Below are 19,166 nucleotides of genomic sequence, written 5' to 3'. Positions count from 1 at the left end.
AATATATGCTAGTCACTTTAATTATAATCACAAGTCTATATGATTTCCTCTTCTAGAAACCCTCCTGTTGTCTCTTAGCCAGTCTGAAGCAGTTCTTAGGCTGCCCATCCTTCCTCTGAATGATCCAAGAGAGCGATTTAAAATCACCCCAAGGAAACTCATCCTTTTCTTCAAAGAGAGACGTGCTGGGCCTTTGTCAGCCTCACATGAGTGACCCCATCCTTATCCATACATTTCATACATTCCGTCACCCCGCCTGTCCTCTCCCAGACCTCTCATGGCAAACCTCCTTCTTCACAATCAGCCATCTGTGGAAATGCTGAATCGGCAACCACTGGAGTCAGAAGAGGACGGTGGCAGAGAATTTATTCATTTAAATACTCTGGCACGTCTGTCTTCTCCTGGATGACACCTTCTCGTGACACCTCTACCTGCACGTTCATGCACCTGACAGTCCCATTCAGAGCTGCTGCCTCCAGTGTGGCAGGTTGCACACTGTGCAGCCCAGGAGTACCACTCACGACCAAGGGCCCGATCATGCATGGCAGCCCCAGTTCATGCTCTGGGAAGTCTACAACCAAACTGATCAACATTAACCAGTGCATTGAAGTTGACCTATGAGATGAGTCCTATTAGTCAAACTCCTGGAACCATGAGCTGATATTTTCCAAAGAAAGCCCTCTCTAAAGTGACTTAAATGACTGCCATTATCTGCCGGAGGAGAGGAAGAGTCAGCTTTCTTCTACTCCACTGGGCCACTTTCAGAGGATCAAATGACTCATAGTCTCAGTCCACCTCTCTAAGCTCTCTTTACTCTCCCAACTCTACTTAACTTTTTTGCTATAGGGTGCATGCACTTGCCAGAAAGACAGGGAGAGAGAGACAAAGAAACAGAAAGCGAGAAATCATCCCCCAGGGGGGATGGCCACGCCACAATCCCTTCTCCTTCAATCTCCTCTCAGGATCTTGCGCATGCACGCACACACGCCCAGTGTGAGTTTAATCTACCAGGTCCGAGACTCGAACTGCAGTTGACTACATAAGAATCCAGCAACATAGCCATTATGTCATCTGCTGGTCCCTATTTTGATACATTTTTAATCCTTACCATATTTTTTATCCCCAAGGACATATTTTCATTCATGCATAAAAAAATTTAATTTGGCTCCTAGTTGCCACACACTAGGCCAGGTATCAGACTAACAAATACACATATGTTCTCTTGTTCCCATGGAATGTCAAGTTTCATCATGAGGAAAGAGGAAAATGAATTGCATAATGATTAAGGAGTAACTGCATAATCATCAATGATTATTTAGCCTTTTTGGTGTAGTCACATCTGGCTCACATTCATTAGTCTATTCCTTTTGTTAGACATCCTCAACAACTTTAGGAGAAATATTGGCAGTTGATACAATTCTTCAACCTCACAGTTTTTAGATTTTGCCCCTTTGGTCTTCCATCATAAAACGACTACACCACACACCCGAGGTGTTTAACCTGAAGCCCCTCCTTCCTGGCCACAACTTCCATCCCATCTCTCCCCATTGACTCCAGTCCCCAAGCCCACTAGTCACTCTACTGCATTGGATACATGCCAGCTTGGTTGAGTTAAGTTACTTCAATATAGACTTCCTTCCTGCCCTTGGTCCCAGCCTCATCCATCTCAAAGCCACTCCACAAGTCTAAGCAAAGCTCCATAACTGGTCTCTGTGCCTCCAAGATTTTACCCCCTTTCCCCATCACCCTCTTCCAGTCCACTCCAAACACGTCATATGTAAGATTTGGCTCTGCAGAACCTCATTTCTATCACCCTTCCTACTTGGAACCTATTTTCTATAGGATAAAATTTGTATCGTAGCTTACGTATCTCTACGTTCCAATTCTAATTCTAATTATCCAATTCTAATTCTAAAGATTTAATGCATGATGCTGATCCACAGGAAATTCCTTCCCAGCACCTTCCTTCTTCTCTTCTTTGTCCCACGTGCCCCATGGCGTTAGCCCATCTGAAGCTTCCACATTCTCAGGGGGCACTCAGTTTCCTCTCTCATGAATCCTTCCTGACCATTAAGCCTCTCTTCCCATCTTCAGGGCTGTATGGTCTCTGGACCCCCATCTTAGCTCTAATTATCAACCTTGCTCCCACTGAGTGGCGTTGTATATCTGTGTAGTACACAACAAACCCTGCGTGGCAGGTACTGTTAACCATGAGGTGTGTATTCTCAACATCTACTGCAGTCATAGGCACAGGAACAGAGTTTAATAAATTAAGATATTATTGAGCTCTAAACTTAATCTCTCCTGCAACAAACATGCCTCTTCCTGAGGCATATGCTGGTTTCTCTATAATCTCTTTGAAATATCTTTGCCTAGTCTAAAGGGCAGGAGTATGCTAGTAACCGTTTAACTACCAGTTCTCCAGAAAATAAAAATGAAAGAAAAGAAAGAAAGAAAACAAAGAAAGAAAGAAAGAGCAAAGAAGAGAAAGAAAGGAAGGAAAAAGGAAGGAAAGGAGAGAGATGGAGGGAGGGAAACGGGTAGGCCAAATATACATTTGTGATTTGTTGCCTTTGCCAATTCCCATGGTGTAAACATTCCTATTCTGGCTGATGCTGAGCTACCAGTATGATGTTGCTGAATGTAGGGCTGGAAAGCGATGTACAGGAGTGGCTCTTGTGAGCTCACGCAGCCTGTCCAGCACACCACTGCTGGAAGGTCATGTTCATTTCCCTTCTTAAATCATTTAATTTTCCTCTCCTGTCACTGTCTAATTCTCTAGTGTGTTTCATAAAAACTTACTTTTTCTACTAGTTTTTATCCTTGAAGGCTCAGATCAAAGGTCATCTCCTTTGAGGAGTCTTCCTTATCCCCTCGGATCCTCTAAGATCAATGAGCTGAACATTTCTCTGTGTCGGTCTAATGTTTTGCACGTGGTTTGTACTGTGGATAATGTCAGTTAACTGTTCCTGGCCTGCTTGTTTCTCACTAGGACTGACAGACCTTTGAGGGAGAGACCTGTAGATTCATCTACGAAATGCTATATTCAGCATGTAAGAAGTATTCAGTAAAAGCTTGTGGGAAAAGAGAAAGGGGAGAACAAGAGGAGGAAGGGTAGGAGGAAGGGAAAAATAAAGAGAAAATCAATGATTTCTGATTCTCCCATTCATGTTTTGTACGATTTTTTTTTGGGGGGGGGAGAGATTTTTGCTATACGGCGCATGCGCTCGCCAGACAGAGAGACATAGAGACAGAAAGCGAGAAATCACCCCCCAGGGGGGATGGTCACGCCGCAATCCCTTCTCCTCCATTCTCGGGATCTTGGGCACACATGCACAAGCGCCCGGCGTGAGTTTTAAGCCACTGGGTCCAGGAAGCGAACCGCGGTCGACTACGTGGGAGTCCAGTGACATAGCTAGTGTGTTTCATAAAAACTTACTTTTTCTACTAGTTTTTATCCTTGAAGGCTCAGATCAAAGGTCATCTCCTTTGAGGAGTCTTCCTTATCCCCTCGGATCCTCTAAGATCAATGAGCTGAACATTTCTCTGTGTCGGTCTAATGTTTTGCACGTGGTTTGTACTGTGGATAATGTCAGTTAACTGTTCCTGGCCTGCTTGTTTCTCACTAGGACTGACAGACCTTTGAGGGAGAGACCTGTAGATTCATCTACGAAATGCTATATTCAGCATGTAAGAAGTATTCAGTAAAAGCTTGTGGGAAAAGAGAAAGGGGAGAACAAGAGGAGGAAGGGTAGGAGGAAGGGAAAAATAAAGAGAAAATCAATGATTTCTGATTCTCCCATTCATGTTTTGTACGATTTTTTTTTGGGGGGGGGAGAGATTTTTGCTATACGGCGCATGCGCTCGCCAGACAGAGAGACATAGAGACAGAAAGCGAGAAATCACCCCCCAGGGGGGATGGTCACGCCGCAATCCCTTCTCCTCCATTCTCGGGATCTTGGGCACACATGCACAAGCGCCCGGCGTGAGTTTTAAGCCACTGGGTCCAGGAAGCGAACCGCGGTCGACTACGTGGGAGTCCAGTGACATAGCCATTATGCTAACTGCTGGTTCCCATGTTTTGTACGATTTTGCAACCTAGTTTTGCCCCTGCTCCAAATCTTCCAGTTAGTTAAGAGAAACATTGCCAATTGCATTGTAAAAATTACCTTACAAAATTAAAAACAAACTTGACCTTTATATAAGCAATTTTAACACAAAGCAAAGTCAGTTTCAGTGAGGTAGGGTGTTGAGGAAGTGAGGGTGATGACAGAGGAGAAAATTAACTGGAAAAAGATGGGTTCCACCCAAGAATGTCTGGTGTTAAAATTGCACCAAGTCACACATAGTGAGTTAATATCCACAGGAATTACCTCTGGGTTATCTGAATCCTAAGGACATAAGGGTTGGATAGAGGATGGTCAGCAGTCACTGGGCACACTGCTGGGCATTATAAAAATTTTTCAAAGCACTGGTCTCTCCCTTCTACCATCTGAACCACAGAGAGTACTGAACTTTGTCTGAGTGGGTTACTGAAACACAGCAGCACTGGGGGATGCTGTCCACCACAGGCAGGTGAGGGATAGAGCAGGGCCATCAATTGTCCCTTACAGACATCCAGCAGTCGGTGAGCTCACCCTGAATTGCAACTCCCCAGCAGGGTCATAAAGTGAGAAGGCTTTTTACTCCTCCCCTGACAAAGGCAGGAGGGAGGCTGGTGTGTGCTCTCTGAGATGAAATGCAGTCCAGAAACCATCGCTCTAAGCACATGACATAAATAACAACATTAAAATCACTAGCACCATTACCACAAGCCATAACAGCAATTAATAACGTGGGCAAACAGAGTGCAAGACTGAAAGCCCACCTCTCCCGCACTCTTTCAAGTTTACTGAAGAAATCTGAGTCCCTAAGAGTAATCCAATTTATCTGGTACCCAGCCTTCCAAGGCAGGATCCTTAAATATGCCAGCATCTAAGGAGGAAGAGAAAATTATCTACACAGAAGTGAAAGTCGTGGTTCAGTAACATATTTAATGAAAGTCAATAGGAAATATGTATAGACTCATGTGGATCTGGTTCTGGTCAGCTGGCTGAAACTCTCAAGGGGTTGGCCAGAGGGGGTGGTGCATCCTATCAGGGAGAGTCCCAACACCCACCAAAGTGATGCTGAAGAGGACAAAACACTTCAACAGGGAAGCCAGAGCATGAAAATGGTGGCTTAATGGGGCGGACCTTCAAATGTGACTTCCAATTTCACAGATGGCTTTTTGACCCCTCAGTGCATTAAGAGAGGCAGTGAATGGAAGGATGGTGACATTCCCCCTAAAGATAATATATGAAGTGGCTGTCTGTAAGACTTTAAACATATTTTACTGAGTTAAAATATTATTGGGAGATGCAACTTCATGGCTCTCCAAATATCCACGTGAATAATGTACTTCTAGACACGGGAGCTAAAAAATAGTCTACAGTGTGTTAGTGACGAGAACTTGAACAATGGCCAATAAGAACCAACGAAGAAAAGGCAAAGAACATTGTAGAAGAAAATAAACGTAAGGAAAAAGGACACACAGCAAACACATGTTAAAAGAAGATATATAAGGCAGTGAAGAGATTCATTATAAAGTAGTGATATTTGGGGATGCTTTATTTCATTTACCTTAATAAGGATGGGTCCATAACCAAATTGATTCAACTATTAACCTATTAAAGAAAGATGAAAATTCTAGATCGGTTGTTAAGTATGGTTTTCTGAGAGCATCTCAGGCTGTTGTCTACAGGACTAGGCTTCTCTCCCAAGGCAATAAGAAGGATGAAGGCACATGTGTTTCCTGGGAGCAACATTTGTTTGGTGTTACACCATAGAGCTCTTGTAGAAAATATGATTATGAGTTGCTTTTATTCTGGCAACACTGGTCTCTCTTGTATTCATTGTGACCCGTCTCCACATGCTATGTGCATACAAAAAAAAAAAAGAAAAAAAAAGAAAAAAAAAGAGAGAGAGAGAGAGAGAACCCGAAGTATGACAACAAATCTGGGCCCAAAGCAGTGAGATATCATTATCAATAAGTGGTATATTCTAGCTAGTTTCTAAAAATTACATTTCTTTCAACTTTTTCTCAACCAAGTACCCTATGTCTCTCTCCTGATCTGCATCTGGTGCTGCATTTCCAGAGATATTTCTGCATCTTTTAAAAGTACAGCTGACTTCTTACAATATCAGACAAGGCTAACCAAAATGATCACTGTGAGCGAGCCCCCCAGAAACCCTGAGTGCTGCTCTCTCTGTCCTACACACACTGCAGAGGGTTCAGACTCTTCTGGGAAGAAAGAAGGTAGAAGCTTTTGAGAGGACAGTTAATGCTGACAGAAAACACCTCGAGTCGTGGGAAGACGATGTTTGGACACCAAGAAGACAGAAACGGGGAGGGGAGAGCCATACCTGCTCCGATGACCTCTTCAATTTTCACAAAAGATACATCGATCTCCTTGGCAAACTCCCGGACAGCTTCGTTTGGGTCCTCATAAGTGAAGGGGTCAATGTAGATCTTCATCCCTGGGGAGCCTTGTTGGAGGAGATAAGCAGGTTAACATCCCAAAGAGGACACACTGTCTTTACTGCTGGAGACCCCAGCACGGTGGGTATTCCTGGGAGGAGCTCTCCTACATGTGAGGCCGGTACCTTCCAGGCCTTCCCAGCTCCCTTCCCTCTGGGTCATTCTAGCCTAGTTCTCTGTCCTCTACTTCTCCTCCATGTTTTCCTCTTTTTTTGAGCTCTTGATGAAATGTGGAACAGATTACTTATAAGTGACAGATCGAGACCAGTTCCCACACCGGGCGCGCACAGAAGGCAAAGAAGCTGATTGATGCCAACCAAATGCATTAGCAGAAAAGCGGTGGTAAAATGGTAGGGTAGATATCAATATTTATCAACTTGACAACTTTCCTGAGTGGAGGCCACTGTAAAGGTTATAACTGACGGCTGTGGTCCAGGGCTGCAAGAGAGATGAGGATGGATTAAAAAAGAGAGATTGAAAGAGAGAGAAGGGAAAAGAATTGCTATTAGAAAACCTCGAGAAGAAAGCGCCAAGCTAGTATACCAGAAGAGAAAATGTGGAGAGAAAAGCTTAGAAAATACTAATAGAGAGAAAGCAAAGTCTACATAGAAAAAAATGAGGTGGATGAAGGAAAAATGGTAATTGAGCCCCTGTGCCTTCAGACACACTCAAGTATGAAAAACGAATAAAACGGTGAATGAGAAATACATAAAGGAATATAGACCCTGTCACTGATGTATACAGTGGCAAGATAAATAAGTATGCATAGGGACCAAATAGAGAATTGTTGTTGCAGAAAAAAGACATCCAAAAAGCAAAGAAAAGGAGACAAAAAAGCAAATGGAACCCAAGAAACAAGTAGATTCATTCACAATGTAATTTTTTGACATGTTTGATGCGTCATTAGGCGAAGTCCAGGGACAGATTTCATCGTGGTAGTTGGAAGAAAGGCGGGGACTTCAAAGGCCAAATGGCATGGCATGGTCTAGTACTGCATCCTTGGGAGGACAGGAGGGCTCCCTGTCACGTGCTGCTTCCTCATTCCACAAGAGTCAGCTCAGTGAGGGGAAGGCAGGGCCAAAAATTCACACCAATCTAGGCCAGGTGGTCAAACCAAGCTGAGGTTGGACCCTTCTAACACCAAGCCCAGGGGTCAGCCTACATAACATTCCATTCACAAGTGGTGGGGACACAAGGAACTGAGACTACATGCATGAACAGGAAATCACCTCATCTTTCAACTATCTCGTAACACTGAGAGTCTGTGGAACCACCAGTCGTGCACTTGACAGCATGTCTTCGGTTGAGACTAAACACCATCTCTAACTGGACGAACAATGTGAGTCCTTTATTGAAATTCATCTCAGAACAAGTTAGAACCCACTGTTGCCCCTTACTCTCTGGTGACTCCCAGTCCTTCACACACGCTCTAGTCCTGACATTTTCCAGTTTCTGATGGCACTGCAGCTCCCTTAAATGAACATTGCCTTGGTTACCGATTTAGACGAGGATTAGTACTAGAGTACAATCCAAAGGAAGAAGGAAGATGTAACAAAGACTGAGGGGAGCCTTTTTTAAAGCCAAAGAGCGCCAGGTACTCTGCCCAGAAGAAAGGCTTTTTATGAAAGGTGAGTTATTCCTCATTAAACAAAATCAGTCCTGGCATGCAGACTGGCTTGTTTTAGGATAGTTAACACCATTCTAGAATGCTCCTTGGAAACTTTGGGATGACACTGACTTTGGAAAGTGCTGACTAAAGTTTCGACAATGCAAATAGAGAAGACCCTCTCCTTCATGCAGAAGTTTCTTCCTTCCTTCCCTCCTTCCTTCTTTTTTTTTCTTCCATTGCCAGAGGGTACTTGCACTCACCACAGAGAGAAAAAGACAGAGAGAGACTCTTCCACAAGGCATGGTTATGCCACATTCCTCTCTAACCAATCAGAAATTTCGGCAAGCACACACATGTGCTTAGTGTGTTTGAAAAGCCACTAGAGACAGGATTTAAACTACATTTGGCCTTGTGGAATATGGCTCCCAATGCACATAATTGAACCACTTCACTACAAGGCTGAACCCCTGTGGAATATTCTAAACCCTGGGGAATATGAGTGTGTGTGTGTGTGTGTGTGTGTGTTTGTGTGTGTGTGTGTGTGTGTGTGCATGTGCATGCACACAGAAGTGTCTATGAGAGGGAGGCTTCTGATTTAATAAAAATGGATAGAGGCAAAAAAATTTTTCCATCTCTTCGTATTTGTTATGGAAAACAAGTGAAGAGGAAGAACCAGTGAAACCAGATTGAAAGTAAGAACTCAGGTCAGCATCTCTGAGCCTCAGTCTTATTTTGAATTTCCCTAGGAGCAACCGTTGAGGCAAGGTTTGGAAAGCAAGTGGCTTTTCTGGATGGTGATCCCAAGAAATACCTGAGGTGAGAAGGGAAGAAAGAAGAAAAGAAAGGCAATTTATAAGAGATTTGTTCTCAAGACCACCGTGGGTCACTGAAGCAGGCTTGCTTCCCCTGGGATTATCAACTAGATGACGTGTAGGTGGGCACGCACATGCTTCAGAGCTGGCCCACCCTAGGGTCAAGGGACACATGGAATTCCACACCAGTTTCCATCAGTCCTTAGTTGAGGCTTGGTCATCTGTGCAGGTGAGCAGGGAGTCTCCAAGGCCAGAGAAAGCATTCAGGCAAAGAAACCCAGATGCCATGGGTGGAAGTTGGCCAGTGTGCACTGGAGGGGAGAGAGAGGGGGGGACGAGGCAACAGATTCACTCAAAATGCAAAAGAGACTGCAGGTTAGTGTCAGTAAGCTGTGCCTTCTCCCAAAGCCTGTGCAGCAATGAGAGGAGGTTGGGAGCCTAGATGCCAGCGCCCACAGGTGAGAGCAGAACCCTAAAGCCTTTCACTAGCCTTGCATAATGTAGCAAGTCTATATACATATTTATATATATATATAATCTTGGAACTGTTTTCTCCTCTGCCAGTGGAGATCACGCTCCCCTCCCAGGGTAGCTGTGAGATTAAAGAACATATTGCTAGTGACATACCTGGCATAGTGCCTTACGTACGTGAGGACTCACTGACTGACAGACTCGTTATTATAATCGGTAAATTCTAGGAAGCATTTGGGGAGGTAGTAATAGGAAGGAAGGCTGAGGAGTGGGGGATGTAAGCCATTTAGGGTTATATTAGTTACTTTAAAAATAACTACCTTGTTATTTTAGATCAAGGGCTTTTAAACGATATACGCTAAGCTGTCCTACAGGAACTCTTCCATGGAAACTAATTAAACAATCTAGAATGCGCTGTAATGAATGGTTTGCAAGTAAAGACATATATAAGGATGAATGGGAAAGGATTCTGAGCTAATTAGCTTTACAGAGATTGGCCCCAATCAGTTCAGGGAAAGAGCTATTCCCAGGAGGGAAGGGGCTCATCACTTGATGGTACCAGGGTTCTCGAAGTCCAGTCACATGCAGCTAAGTGCCCCACCGGGACAGAATGTGTACTGGGGTGATGGCTGCAGCTTACTCACAGAGCGGCCTGCTGTCTTGCCGGTTTGTAGAACTAAGAAGTGTGTGTGTGTGTGTGTGTGTGTGTGTGTGTGCATATGTGTGTATGTATGTGTGCAATGCCACAGCTACTGCCTTGGGATCAAGGGCTTTGGTTGTCACTGAGTCTTTGTACCAGATGCTAGGAGAGCTGCCAAGGCTTCAGGAGTGGAGATACAATGTCCACTTAGAACATCTTAATTGCTGCTAAATCTACGCAACTGTAGGCATCTTTTTCACTGCATTCGAAGAATCATCACGCTGCGAAAGGGGTAATTCCTGCTTCCTCCATTTCTCTAACCAATCAGAAATTTCGGCAAGCACACACATGTGCTTAGTGTGTTTGTCAAGCCACTAGAGACAGGATTTAAACTACATTTGGCCTTGTGGAATATGGCTCCCAATGCACATAATTGAACCACTTCACTACAAGGCTGAACCCCTGTGGAATATTCTAAACCCTGGGGAATATGAGTGTGTGTGTGTGTGTGTGTGTGTGTTTGTGTGTGTGTGTGTGTGTGTGTGTGTGCATGTGCATGCACACAGAAGTGTCTATGAGAGGGAGGCTTCTGATTTAATAAAAATGGATAGAGGCAAAAAAATTTTTCCATCTCTTCGTATTTGTTATGGAAAACAAGTGAAGAGGAAGAACCAGTGAAACCAGATTGAAAGTAAGAACTCAGGTCAGCATCTCTGAGCCTCAGTCTTATTTTGAATTTCCCTAGGAGCAACCGTTGAGGCAAGGTTTGGAAAGCAAGTGGCTTTTCTGGATGGTGATCCCAAGAAATACCTGAGGTGAGAAGGGAAGAAAGAAGAAAAGAAAGGCAATTTATAAGAGATTTGTTCTCAAGACCACCGTGGGTCACTGAAGCAGGCTTGCTTCCCCTGGGATTATCAACTAGATGACGTGTAGGTGGGCACGCACATGCTTCAGAGCTGGCCCACCCTAGGGTCAAGGGACACATGGAATTCCACACCAGTTTCCATCAGTCCTTAGTTGAGGCTTGGTCATCTGTGCAGGTGAGCAGGGAGTCTCCAAGGCCAGAGAAAGCATTCAGGCAAAGAAACCCAGATGCCATGGGTGGAAGTTGGCCAGTGTGCACTGGAGGGGAGAGAGAGGGGGGGACGAGGCAACAGATTCACTCAAAATGCAAAAGAGACTGCAGGTTAGTGTCAGTAAGCTGTGCCTTCTCCCAAAGCCTGTGCAGCAATGAGAGGAGGTTGGGAGCCTAGATGCCAGCGCCCACAGGTGAGAGCAGAACCCTAAAGCCTTTCACTAGCCTTGCATAATGTAGCAAGTCTATATACATATTTATATATATATATAATCTTGGAACTGTTTTCTCCTCTGCCAGTGGAGATCACGCTCCCCTCCCAGGGTAGCTGTGAGATTAAAGAACATATTGCTAGTGACATACCTGGCATAGTGCCTTACGTACGTGAGGACTCACTGACTGACAGACTCGTTATTATAATCGGTAAATTCTAGGAAGCATTTGGGGAGGTAGTAATAGGAAGGAAGGCTGAGGAGTGGGGGATGTAAGCCATTTAGGGTTATATTAGTTACTTTAAAAATAACTACCTTGTTATTTTAGATCAAGGGCTTTTAAACGATATACGCTAAGCTGTCCTACAGGAACTCTTCCATGGAAACTAATTAAACAATCTAGAATGCGCTGTAATGAATGGTTTGCAAGTAAAGACATATATAAGGATGAATGGGAAAGGATTCTGAGCTAATTAGCTTTACAGAGATTGGCCCCAATCAGTTCAGGGAAAGAGCTATTCCCAGGAGGGAAGGGGCTCATCACTTGATGGTACCAGGGTTCTCGAAGTCCAGTCACATGCAGCTAAGTGCCCCACCGGGACAGAATGTGTACTGGGGTGATGGCTGCAGCTTACTCACAGAGCGGCCTGCTGTCTTGCCGGTTTGTAGAACTAAGAAGTGTGTGTGTGTGTGTGTGTGTGTGTGTGTGTGCATATGTGTGTATGTATGTGTGCAATGCCACAGCTACTGCCTTGGGATCAAGGGCTTTGGTTGTCACTGAGTCTTTGTACCAGATGCTAGGAGAGCTGCCAAGGCTTCAGGAGTGGAGATACAATGTCCACTTAGAACATCTTAATTGCTGCTAAATCTACGCAACTGTAGGCATCTTTTTCACTGCATTCGAAGAATCATCACGCTGCGAAAGGGGTACTGAAGAAATGAAATCGAAGGTCTAACAAATGGTTCAAACGTAGTGTTCTTCCTCTGAATAAGGTGTGATAAGGCGGACCAAGGAGATGGCTCGGATATGGGATGGGTCCTTCTGCTAGAGCAGGTGTCCCTCGTGCTCTAATCCGGGGGAGGGATTAGGCGGAGCACAAGCACAAGCATCTCCCCCTGCGGCCACCTCCTCTCAGAATGACACGTCTCCCCGGACCTCTCTCCCACGGTACAACTACAGCTAGCCTTTCGAAGTCCCAGAAGATGATGAGGGGAAAAAATGCCTCTAGCGAGGCAGAGCAGGTCATTTGTCTTTTGGCTCATTTTGTGTTTCTGCATAAATCCTGCATCAGCCTGTTCCTGCTCCCACTTGCCAGTGAGCAGTTTTTAATTATCAGGAAAATGGTATTTAGTGCAATGAATCACCAGACAGTGAACGAGGAGTCAAGGCAGCTGCAGAGTCAGACACAGCCAAACATTTGGAGATGGGGCTCGGAAAACGTTCTCAGATTGTGAATGTTGGGGAAACATTATTAGAGGAAGTAATAATAATATCGGATGTATTATACCCTATGATGTAAGACAATTCATCCTAATCTGTACAAAGCTTCACATTATTGTTGTTGCTTTTGTATATAAGTATATAATTAACATATTTTAAATAGCTGAGTTTCTGATGGCCTAATCTAAGGTTATGTACCTTTGGCACAAATGTGGTACGCGCAAATCTAAACTTCTGATTATTTGTCTCTCAAGAGAAACAAACAAAGTCTTCAATTTTACCATCTGGTTTATTCATTTCTACTAAACATACTAGATCTGTAGACATGTTTGTTCTTTGACTTAGAAAGCCTCTTACACCATAGCTGAGGTTATAGCCTGGATTGTCTGAAGTGTTAAAGAATCATAGTCTCATGGGAATTTTCAAAGCTCAAACATGAACCAAGGTCTTACACATCTGGGGAGAAATGAGCCTCTGCCCAGCGCCTTCTTGCATGGCGTAGAACAGTTCGAGCAGTAGAAGGAATTCCTGGCCACGTCAGGTGGCCCCACATCAGATTGGATGTTCTCCAACGTGGGAAGGTTAGAAAGCTATGGGCATGTGGTCAGACAGGTGGAGTGTGTCTAAAACACCAGCAAGACCTGTTCCCAAGTGCCATAGTTACGGGCAAGAGCAGAAAAGGGCTGAGAAAGGGCCAGTTCTGAACAGTAGGTGATATTTGGGAATTAAAAGCAGGAGGGCAGAGACTGGAATGCTTCCATTCAGGCCTCTTGTACATTCAGAGAGTACAAAGCCAGTGCATGGACATTGTGTGGATTAGTGAGACCACGAGGGCCTATGAGACTCCAAGAATGCAGGAAGGGCCTAGCACTTTCCAGCTGGTGGTGGAGTCCTAGAATCCAAAAGTATGGTTATAGAGAGGTAGTATATTAAGGTTTTTGTTTGTTTGTTTGTTTTTGTTTTCAGTTAGGTTCAGGGTTAGGTTAGGGTTGGGTTTAGGGTTAGGGTATAGGACTAGTGTTAGGGTCAGGTCTAGTGATTGAGTTAGGGCTACAGTTAGGTTAGGTTTGGGGTTAGGGTTACGGTGTAAGATTAGGGTTAGGGTTAGATTTAGGTTTAGTGTTAGGGTTTGAGTTAGAGTCAGGGTTAGGTTAGGGTTGGGGTTAGGGTTAGGGTGTAGAATTAGGGTTAAGGTTGTTTTTAGTCATTAATATCTTTGTTTCCCAGAGGTTTTGACAGAACCGTGGGGAAGTATGCTCCCTGTTCCTTGTTCTGGATTCAAGGCTGGCTCTGTCATTGGTGACTCACCTAAATTTGTTCCAGACATCTAAGCACAGAGGCGAGCTATCTAGGAATCAGCATGTATTAATAAAATCCTACCCTGGAGGGACATTGTCCAACCTGTGCCTCCATACATTGATCGTCTCTCCTTTTTCTCAAAACTAACTGGGCACCTGATGAGCACTAGGCTGTAGGAACTACAAGTAAAACAAAGCTTGTGAGGCTCTTCAGGCAATCAAGACATGGAATAACCAGAAAAACAGTGGTGGATGGCCTCCGATCAGGAGCCCACATCTGTAAATGGGTGCCAGGTGCTGCAGAGACCAAAGAAAGCAGATCTGGATGCCAGTCTTCAAGGGCATGTCCTAGAAGCACTGGGATTCAGGTTGAGCTTGGAAGGTCAAGAGCTCATGGTCTTGCCTGGGAAAGAGAGAAACTTAAGCTTAGAGTGTCATGAAGCACAGCTCAGAGAGGCCCAGCACTGCATGGGTGGAGAGAGTGAGATTGACTTTACTGTGGAGAGAAGGGAATTTGGGGGCAACACTCATGTACTCGCATGCGGACAGGGGCTTTAACTGTCAAACAAAGGCGTTGGGATTGATGCCACCAGACACACGGGGGACAACTGTTCCGTCAGCAGAGGAGGGTTGTACTGAGAGCAGGGCATTGGAGAGCTCATTCTGCTAGCAGGCCACAGCACTCCTAGGTATTGTGAGGAAGGGGCTGGAGGCCGGGAAACAGCTATGAGGCTGTCGCAGTAATTAAGGTGTGAGACAGCAGAGCATTCAACCAGAGTGCTACAAAGAGCACAGCAGAAAAGGCAGAGAAATTTCAAAGGACGAATTGATAGCACTTGAGCAATTAGAGGTGGGGCATTCTGGAGGGATAAGATGAATCCAAATCAGTGCCAAGACTCCTAGACTCCCGTGGTGCTATTAACCAGGTAATGGGCTTTGAGAAAGAAAACCTACTGTTCTGGGAAGTTGGCTCATGGGGTTTTTGACTTTAAACGTACAAATGAAAAATACAAATTCCTGGAAGTTAGTCAGAAATGCAAACTGGAAACAGCTGGAAGGGTGGAACTGAAGTGAGTTGCGGAGGGACATGGGTGGTGTCGTTGAAGCTGTAGGTGTGAAGGGCTAGAGACTGGGCAGCGGCCTGGAGTAAATCTACAGTGAAGGTGGATATGCCCTAGGAATGATTTGTTCCATCTACCTCTGAGGGCCAAGGTCAGGGTGATGAATCGTCTTTCTATGAGAGAACAGAGGCCTGGGTGCCCAGCCAGAGCTGGAGGAAAAATCCAGAAAGCAGTAGGCCTCAGGACAACCTTCCTGTTACCTTCTACTTGGGACTTTCACTACATTTTTTGAATTTGCTCCTAAACCTCAGTTATCACTAAATATCCAGTTCCTGAAGAAGGAAAGTGAACTGCAAGCTCCTTGTTGTTGAATAATGTATTTCGGAAAACAAAAAAAAAATTAACATATACAGGTAAAACGAAATTCTGTGGATATCAATGCCCAAGACAGGAAGTTCCTTCTGGATGAGGCCTACTAGGTCTAGGCCATTCAAGTCCTGTGGGGAAACTGAGGGCAGCAGCCAATGAGCTTGGACTACAATAGCTCATGTGGTTTCTCGGGACTAGCAGTTAGCGTAATGGCTATGTCGCTGGACTCCCATGTGGTCGACTGCGGTTCGTGTCCCAGATCCAGTGGCTTAAACTCACACTGGGCGCGTGTGCGTGCGTGTCCAAGATCCCGAGAGGAGAATGGAGGAGAAGGGATTGCGGCGTGGCCATCTCCCCTGGGGGGTGATTTCTTGCTTTCTGTCTCTCTGTCTCTCTGTCTCTCTCTGTCTGTCTAGCGAGTGCACGCGCCCTATAGCAAAAACCTCTCCAAAAAAAAAAAAAATAGTTAATGTGGTTTCCAGAGACTCTGGCTTAGAGCCAGCAGCAAACACGTGGGTGAGCATAGCTCATTACATTTATTGGACATTTAATAAGCACTCATTGTAAACCCAGCCACCTCTCACTATAAGAAGCCTTTCCTCCTACCCCACAGGTCCTCATTTACTCACACTCAGTTACTAATGCTCCCATTACCCTCCAGAAGAGGCAGTGGAAGTTGCCATATTCAGTTTTCTATGTGAGGGGTGCATCTAACCCACACATCTCTGCCAAAGGTGGTTACTGGTGGGCTCGATGCAGGGTCCTCTGCAGTTGTGAAATGAATCCACCACCTAGAATCAACAAGCTCTGTGGAATTTTGGAGCAAGGTGTGTTTCTGGACAACATTAGTCCAATCTCCCACCTAAAGCAGGAATCGTACCTGTAACATTCTTTACTGATAGTTCTATAATCTCTGCTTGAATAGGGACAAAGAGCTCCCTACCAGCTCCCTACCCCAAAGGCAGTTGCTTCCTGTAGGTTGGATAGCTCCAGTTGAAGGGGCAGTGTTCTCACCCTGATCTTTCATCTTATGGATCCATTCAACTGCATGAAGCACAATGGCATCCCCTTTCCTTTGTCATAAATGGTATGATGCTTGAGGACGACTCCTAAGTCCCTGCCTACGTATCTCCAGACACAAAAATGGGTATTTCTTAGACTCTTTGGTAACAGATCAGGACTTGCCTCTCCTCTGCAGGCAGGTTGCTTGTCTTCTGGACAGATATTTTGCAGACAATGTCCTTCTTGACATAGGATCCCCAGAACTGAGGATGTCACTCTAGGCAAGTTCCTGCCAGCACAGAGGACACCGTGTCTGTGCACTGCTTCTTCTGATCTGAACTTTAATCAGGAACTCAGTCACACAAGACCTGCACTTAAGACTTTGCTTTGTCAGGAACCAGCAGTTAGCGTAATGGCTATGTCGCTGGACACCCACGTAGTCGACCGCGGTTTGCGTCCCGGACCCAGTGGCTTAAACTCACGCCGGGCGCGTGTGCGTGCATGCCCAAGATCCCGAGAGGAGAAAGGAGGAGAAGGGATTGCGGCGTGACCATCCCCCCTGGGGGGTGATTTCCCGCTTTCTGTCTCTCTGTCTCTCTCTGGCGAGCGCACGTGCCCTATAGCGTAAAAACCTCTCCAAAAAAACCCAAAAAACCTTTGCTTTGTAAATCACGAATTGCAAGACTCTGAACAGATTAGTTGTGCTCTCTGACACTTGAGGTGCAAAATGTAGCTTATGGGGCTGTTAGGAAGATTAAACGAGCTCATATATGCGAAGTGTTCCACACAGTAAGGACTCAGAACTGGTGGTTATTAGCAGTATTACTCTGCGTCAGTAATCATGCTTGACTTTTTTGTTTAAATCAACTGTGTATCACTGATATTAAGCAGTGGTCAACTAAATATTTAATTTGCTTTAATTGCCAGAGGGCAGGTGTGTTTGTCAGAGAGGGATAGAGAGACAGATAGATAGAGAGAGAGGGGAGAAAGTACCCCTTCCCCAGTGGGATGTGGTCACACTGCAATCTCTTCTATTTCTCCGTACTTTCAGGATTTGGGGCCTGTAGGAACATGTGCTGGCATGTTTTAGTCACAGGGACTGCGATTTGAACCACAGCCAGTCATGTGGGATCCGGCTCCCTGACCCACAAGGCTATAGGGCTGGCACTTAATATTTACATTTATTTTTCATGCAGATCAATGGCAAGTCAAGTCAGGTCTCTTTCTATTTGCACTGCTTTATTTTTGTTTTACTCTAAACACTAGATTCCAAATGTATCCTACTAACATTTTGTCTTGCAGATTTCAAATTAGCATTCAAAGCTGTTGGATAGCTCTGAATTTTGATTCTGCCTTCTACACTGTTAGTTACGTTCTCCAACTGTTACCTATAAACTCGATAAGCATTCTTCCACTTGCACCTGACGCATGAATTAAAAAAAAAAAAAAATCAAACAAGAGATTGACTAGAACGAGGACTAGAATAACGCGGGAGACCTCCTTTCTGGCTGACAGAGTCACTAACTCACTTTCTTCTGGTATGAAGACAAGCTCTGGATCCATTTAATAATGCTTTCCCTTAGAGACCATAACATATTTTTGCAAAAATAAAAATACACTCCATCTGCAATTCCCTTGAACTCACTAAATGTGCGAACCAGATGAAGACCTCATCGTTTTTTCTGGTTGACCTGGTTGACCTTGTGCTGGTTTCCAGTGATCACTGAGTTCCGGTTTAAATGTCCAGAAGCATCAGTTTCCAAGCGTTTGGCAACGATCAAGCCCACACTCTTATTCTGCAATCTCTGAGCTCTGCCTTCTTACTATGGGAAAATTAGAGTATTTGCCAATCTAAACATGAACACGTTCTTCGTTTTGTTAGTGCTTTTTTTCAAACATTAATGACAGTAGCGATGTGATGTTCTCTTAGTTGATTCTGTTAGGGCTGCTTTCTCAAAGCCCTTGACTCCTTAACCAGTCCCTGCCTTTCTCTCTCCCTCTCCCACACGCTCTCCCACTCAGAAATCAGGAAGTTATCAGTTACTATAATATGAAGTAGAGGCCTAGGTGCGGCTCATGTTGCTCACATGCCGAGCTCCACAGGCTGGGACCACGTGGGAGGATTGGCTCTGCGACCTGGTCCAATGGAAAGGTTAGGCCTACTGGCATGTACCCACAAAACCAGCTACTCGGGAAGCTGAGACAGGAGGCTCATGACACAGTGAGACCCTGTCTTTAAAAAATAATAAGAAAGAAAGAAATACATAGCCCCAGAAGTAACCTGTTAGCATGCCTCAGATGTGGAATCTGGAGCTTTTCTAAAGATAGATTCCCAAGTCCCCCTTGGCTCACCCAGATCATCCCGTCCAAGCAGTCTTTGGTCAGCCCACACTTTCTGAGAACTGATTCGCAGAAACCATTAGATGAGAACGCTCTCTGTCTGCCTCTCTGGGCTAGGAAAACCCAAATCCCGCCTCCTACCCTTGAACATGAACCTCGGGCTGCCAGGCTCTTCATCCACACATCCGGTACCACATCCAGCACAATTCCTCTTCCCAACCTTCCTTCTGGTTAGTCTCTTCCCCAAATCCAAATTCCCCCTTATATTCCTGTTCAG

General features: G+C 44.9%; 1 protein-coding gene across 1 annotated transcript in view; it reads right to left on the bottom strand.

The window, feature by feature from the left end:
- Positions 1 to 19,166, bottom strand: part of EPHB1 (EPH receptor B1) — a 375,105-nt gene that overhangs the window by 72,644 nt on the left and 283,295 nt on the right. The window contains exon 12 of the mRNA XM_006150856.2: positions 6,445 to 6,567. Within this exon, the coding sequence (XP_006150918.1) occupies positions 6,445 to 6,567 (123 nt within the window). The remainder of the gene's footprint in view (positions 1 to 6,444; positions 6,568 to 19,166) is intronic.

Source organism: Tupaia chinensis, unplaced genomic scaffold (genome assembly GCF_000334495.1).
Source record: "Tupaia chinensis unplaced genomic scaffold, TupChi_1.0 Scaffold000302_1, whole genome shotgun sequence".
NCBI lineage: Eukaryota > Metazoa > Chordata > Mammalia > Scandentia > Tupaiidae > Tupaia > Tupaia belangeri.
Note: the sequence above shows the minus strand (reverse complement) of the source record. Positions and strands in the feature narration are given on the sequence as shown.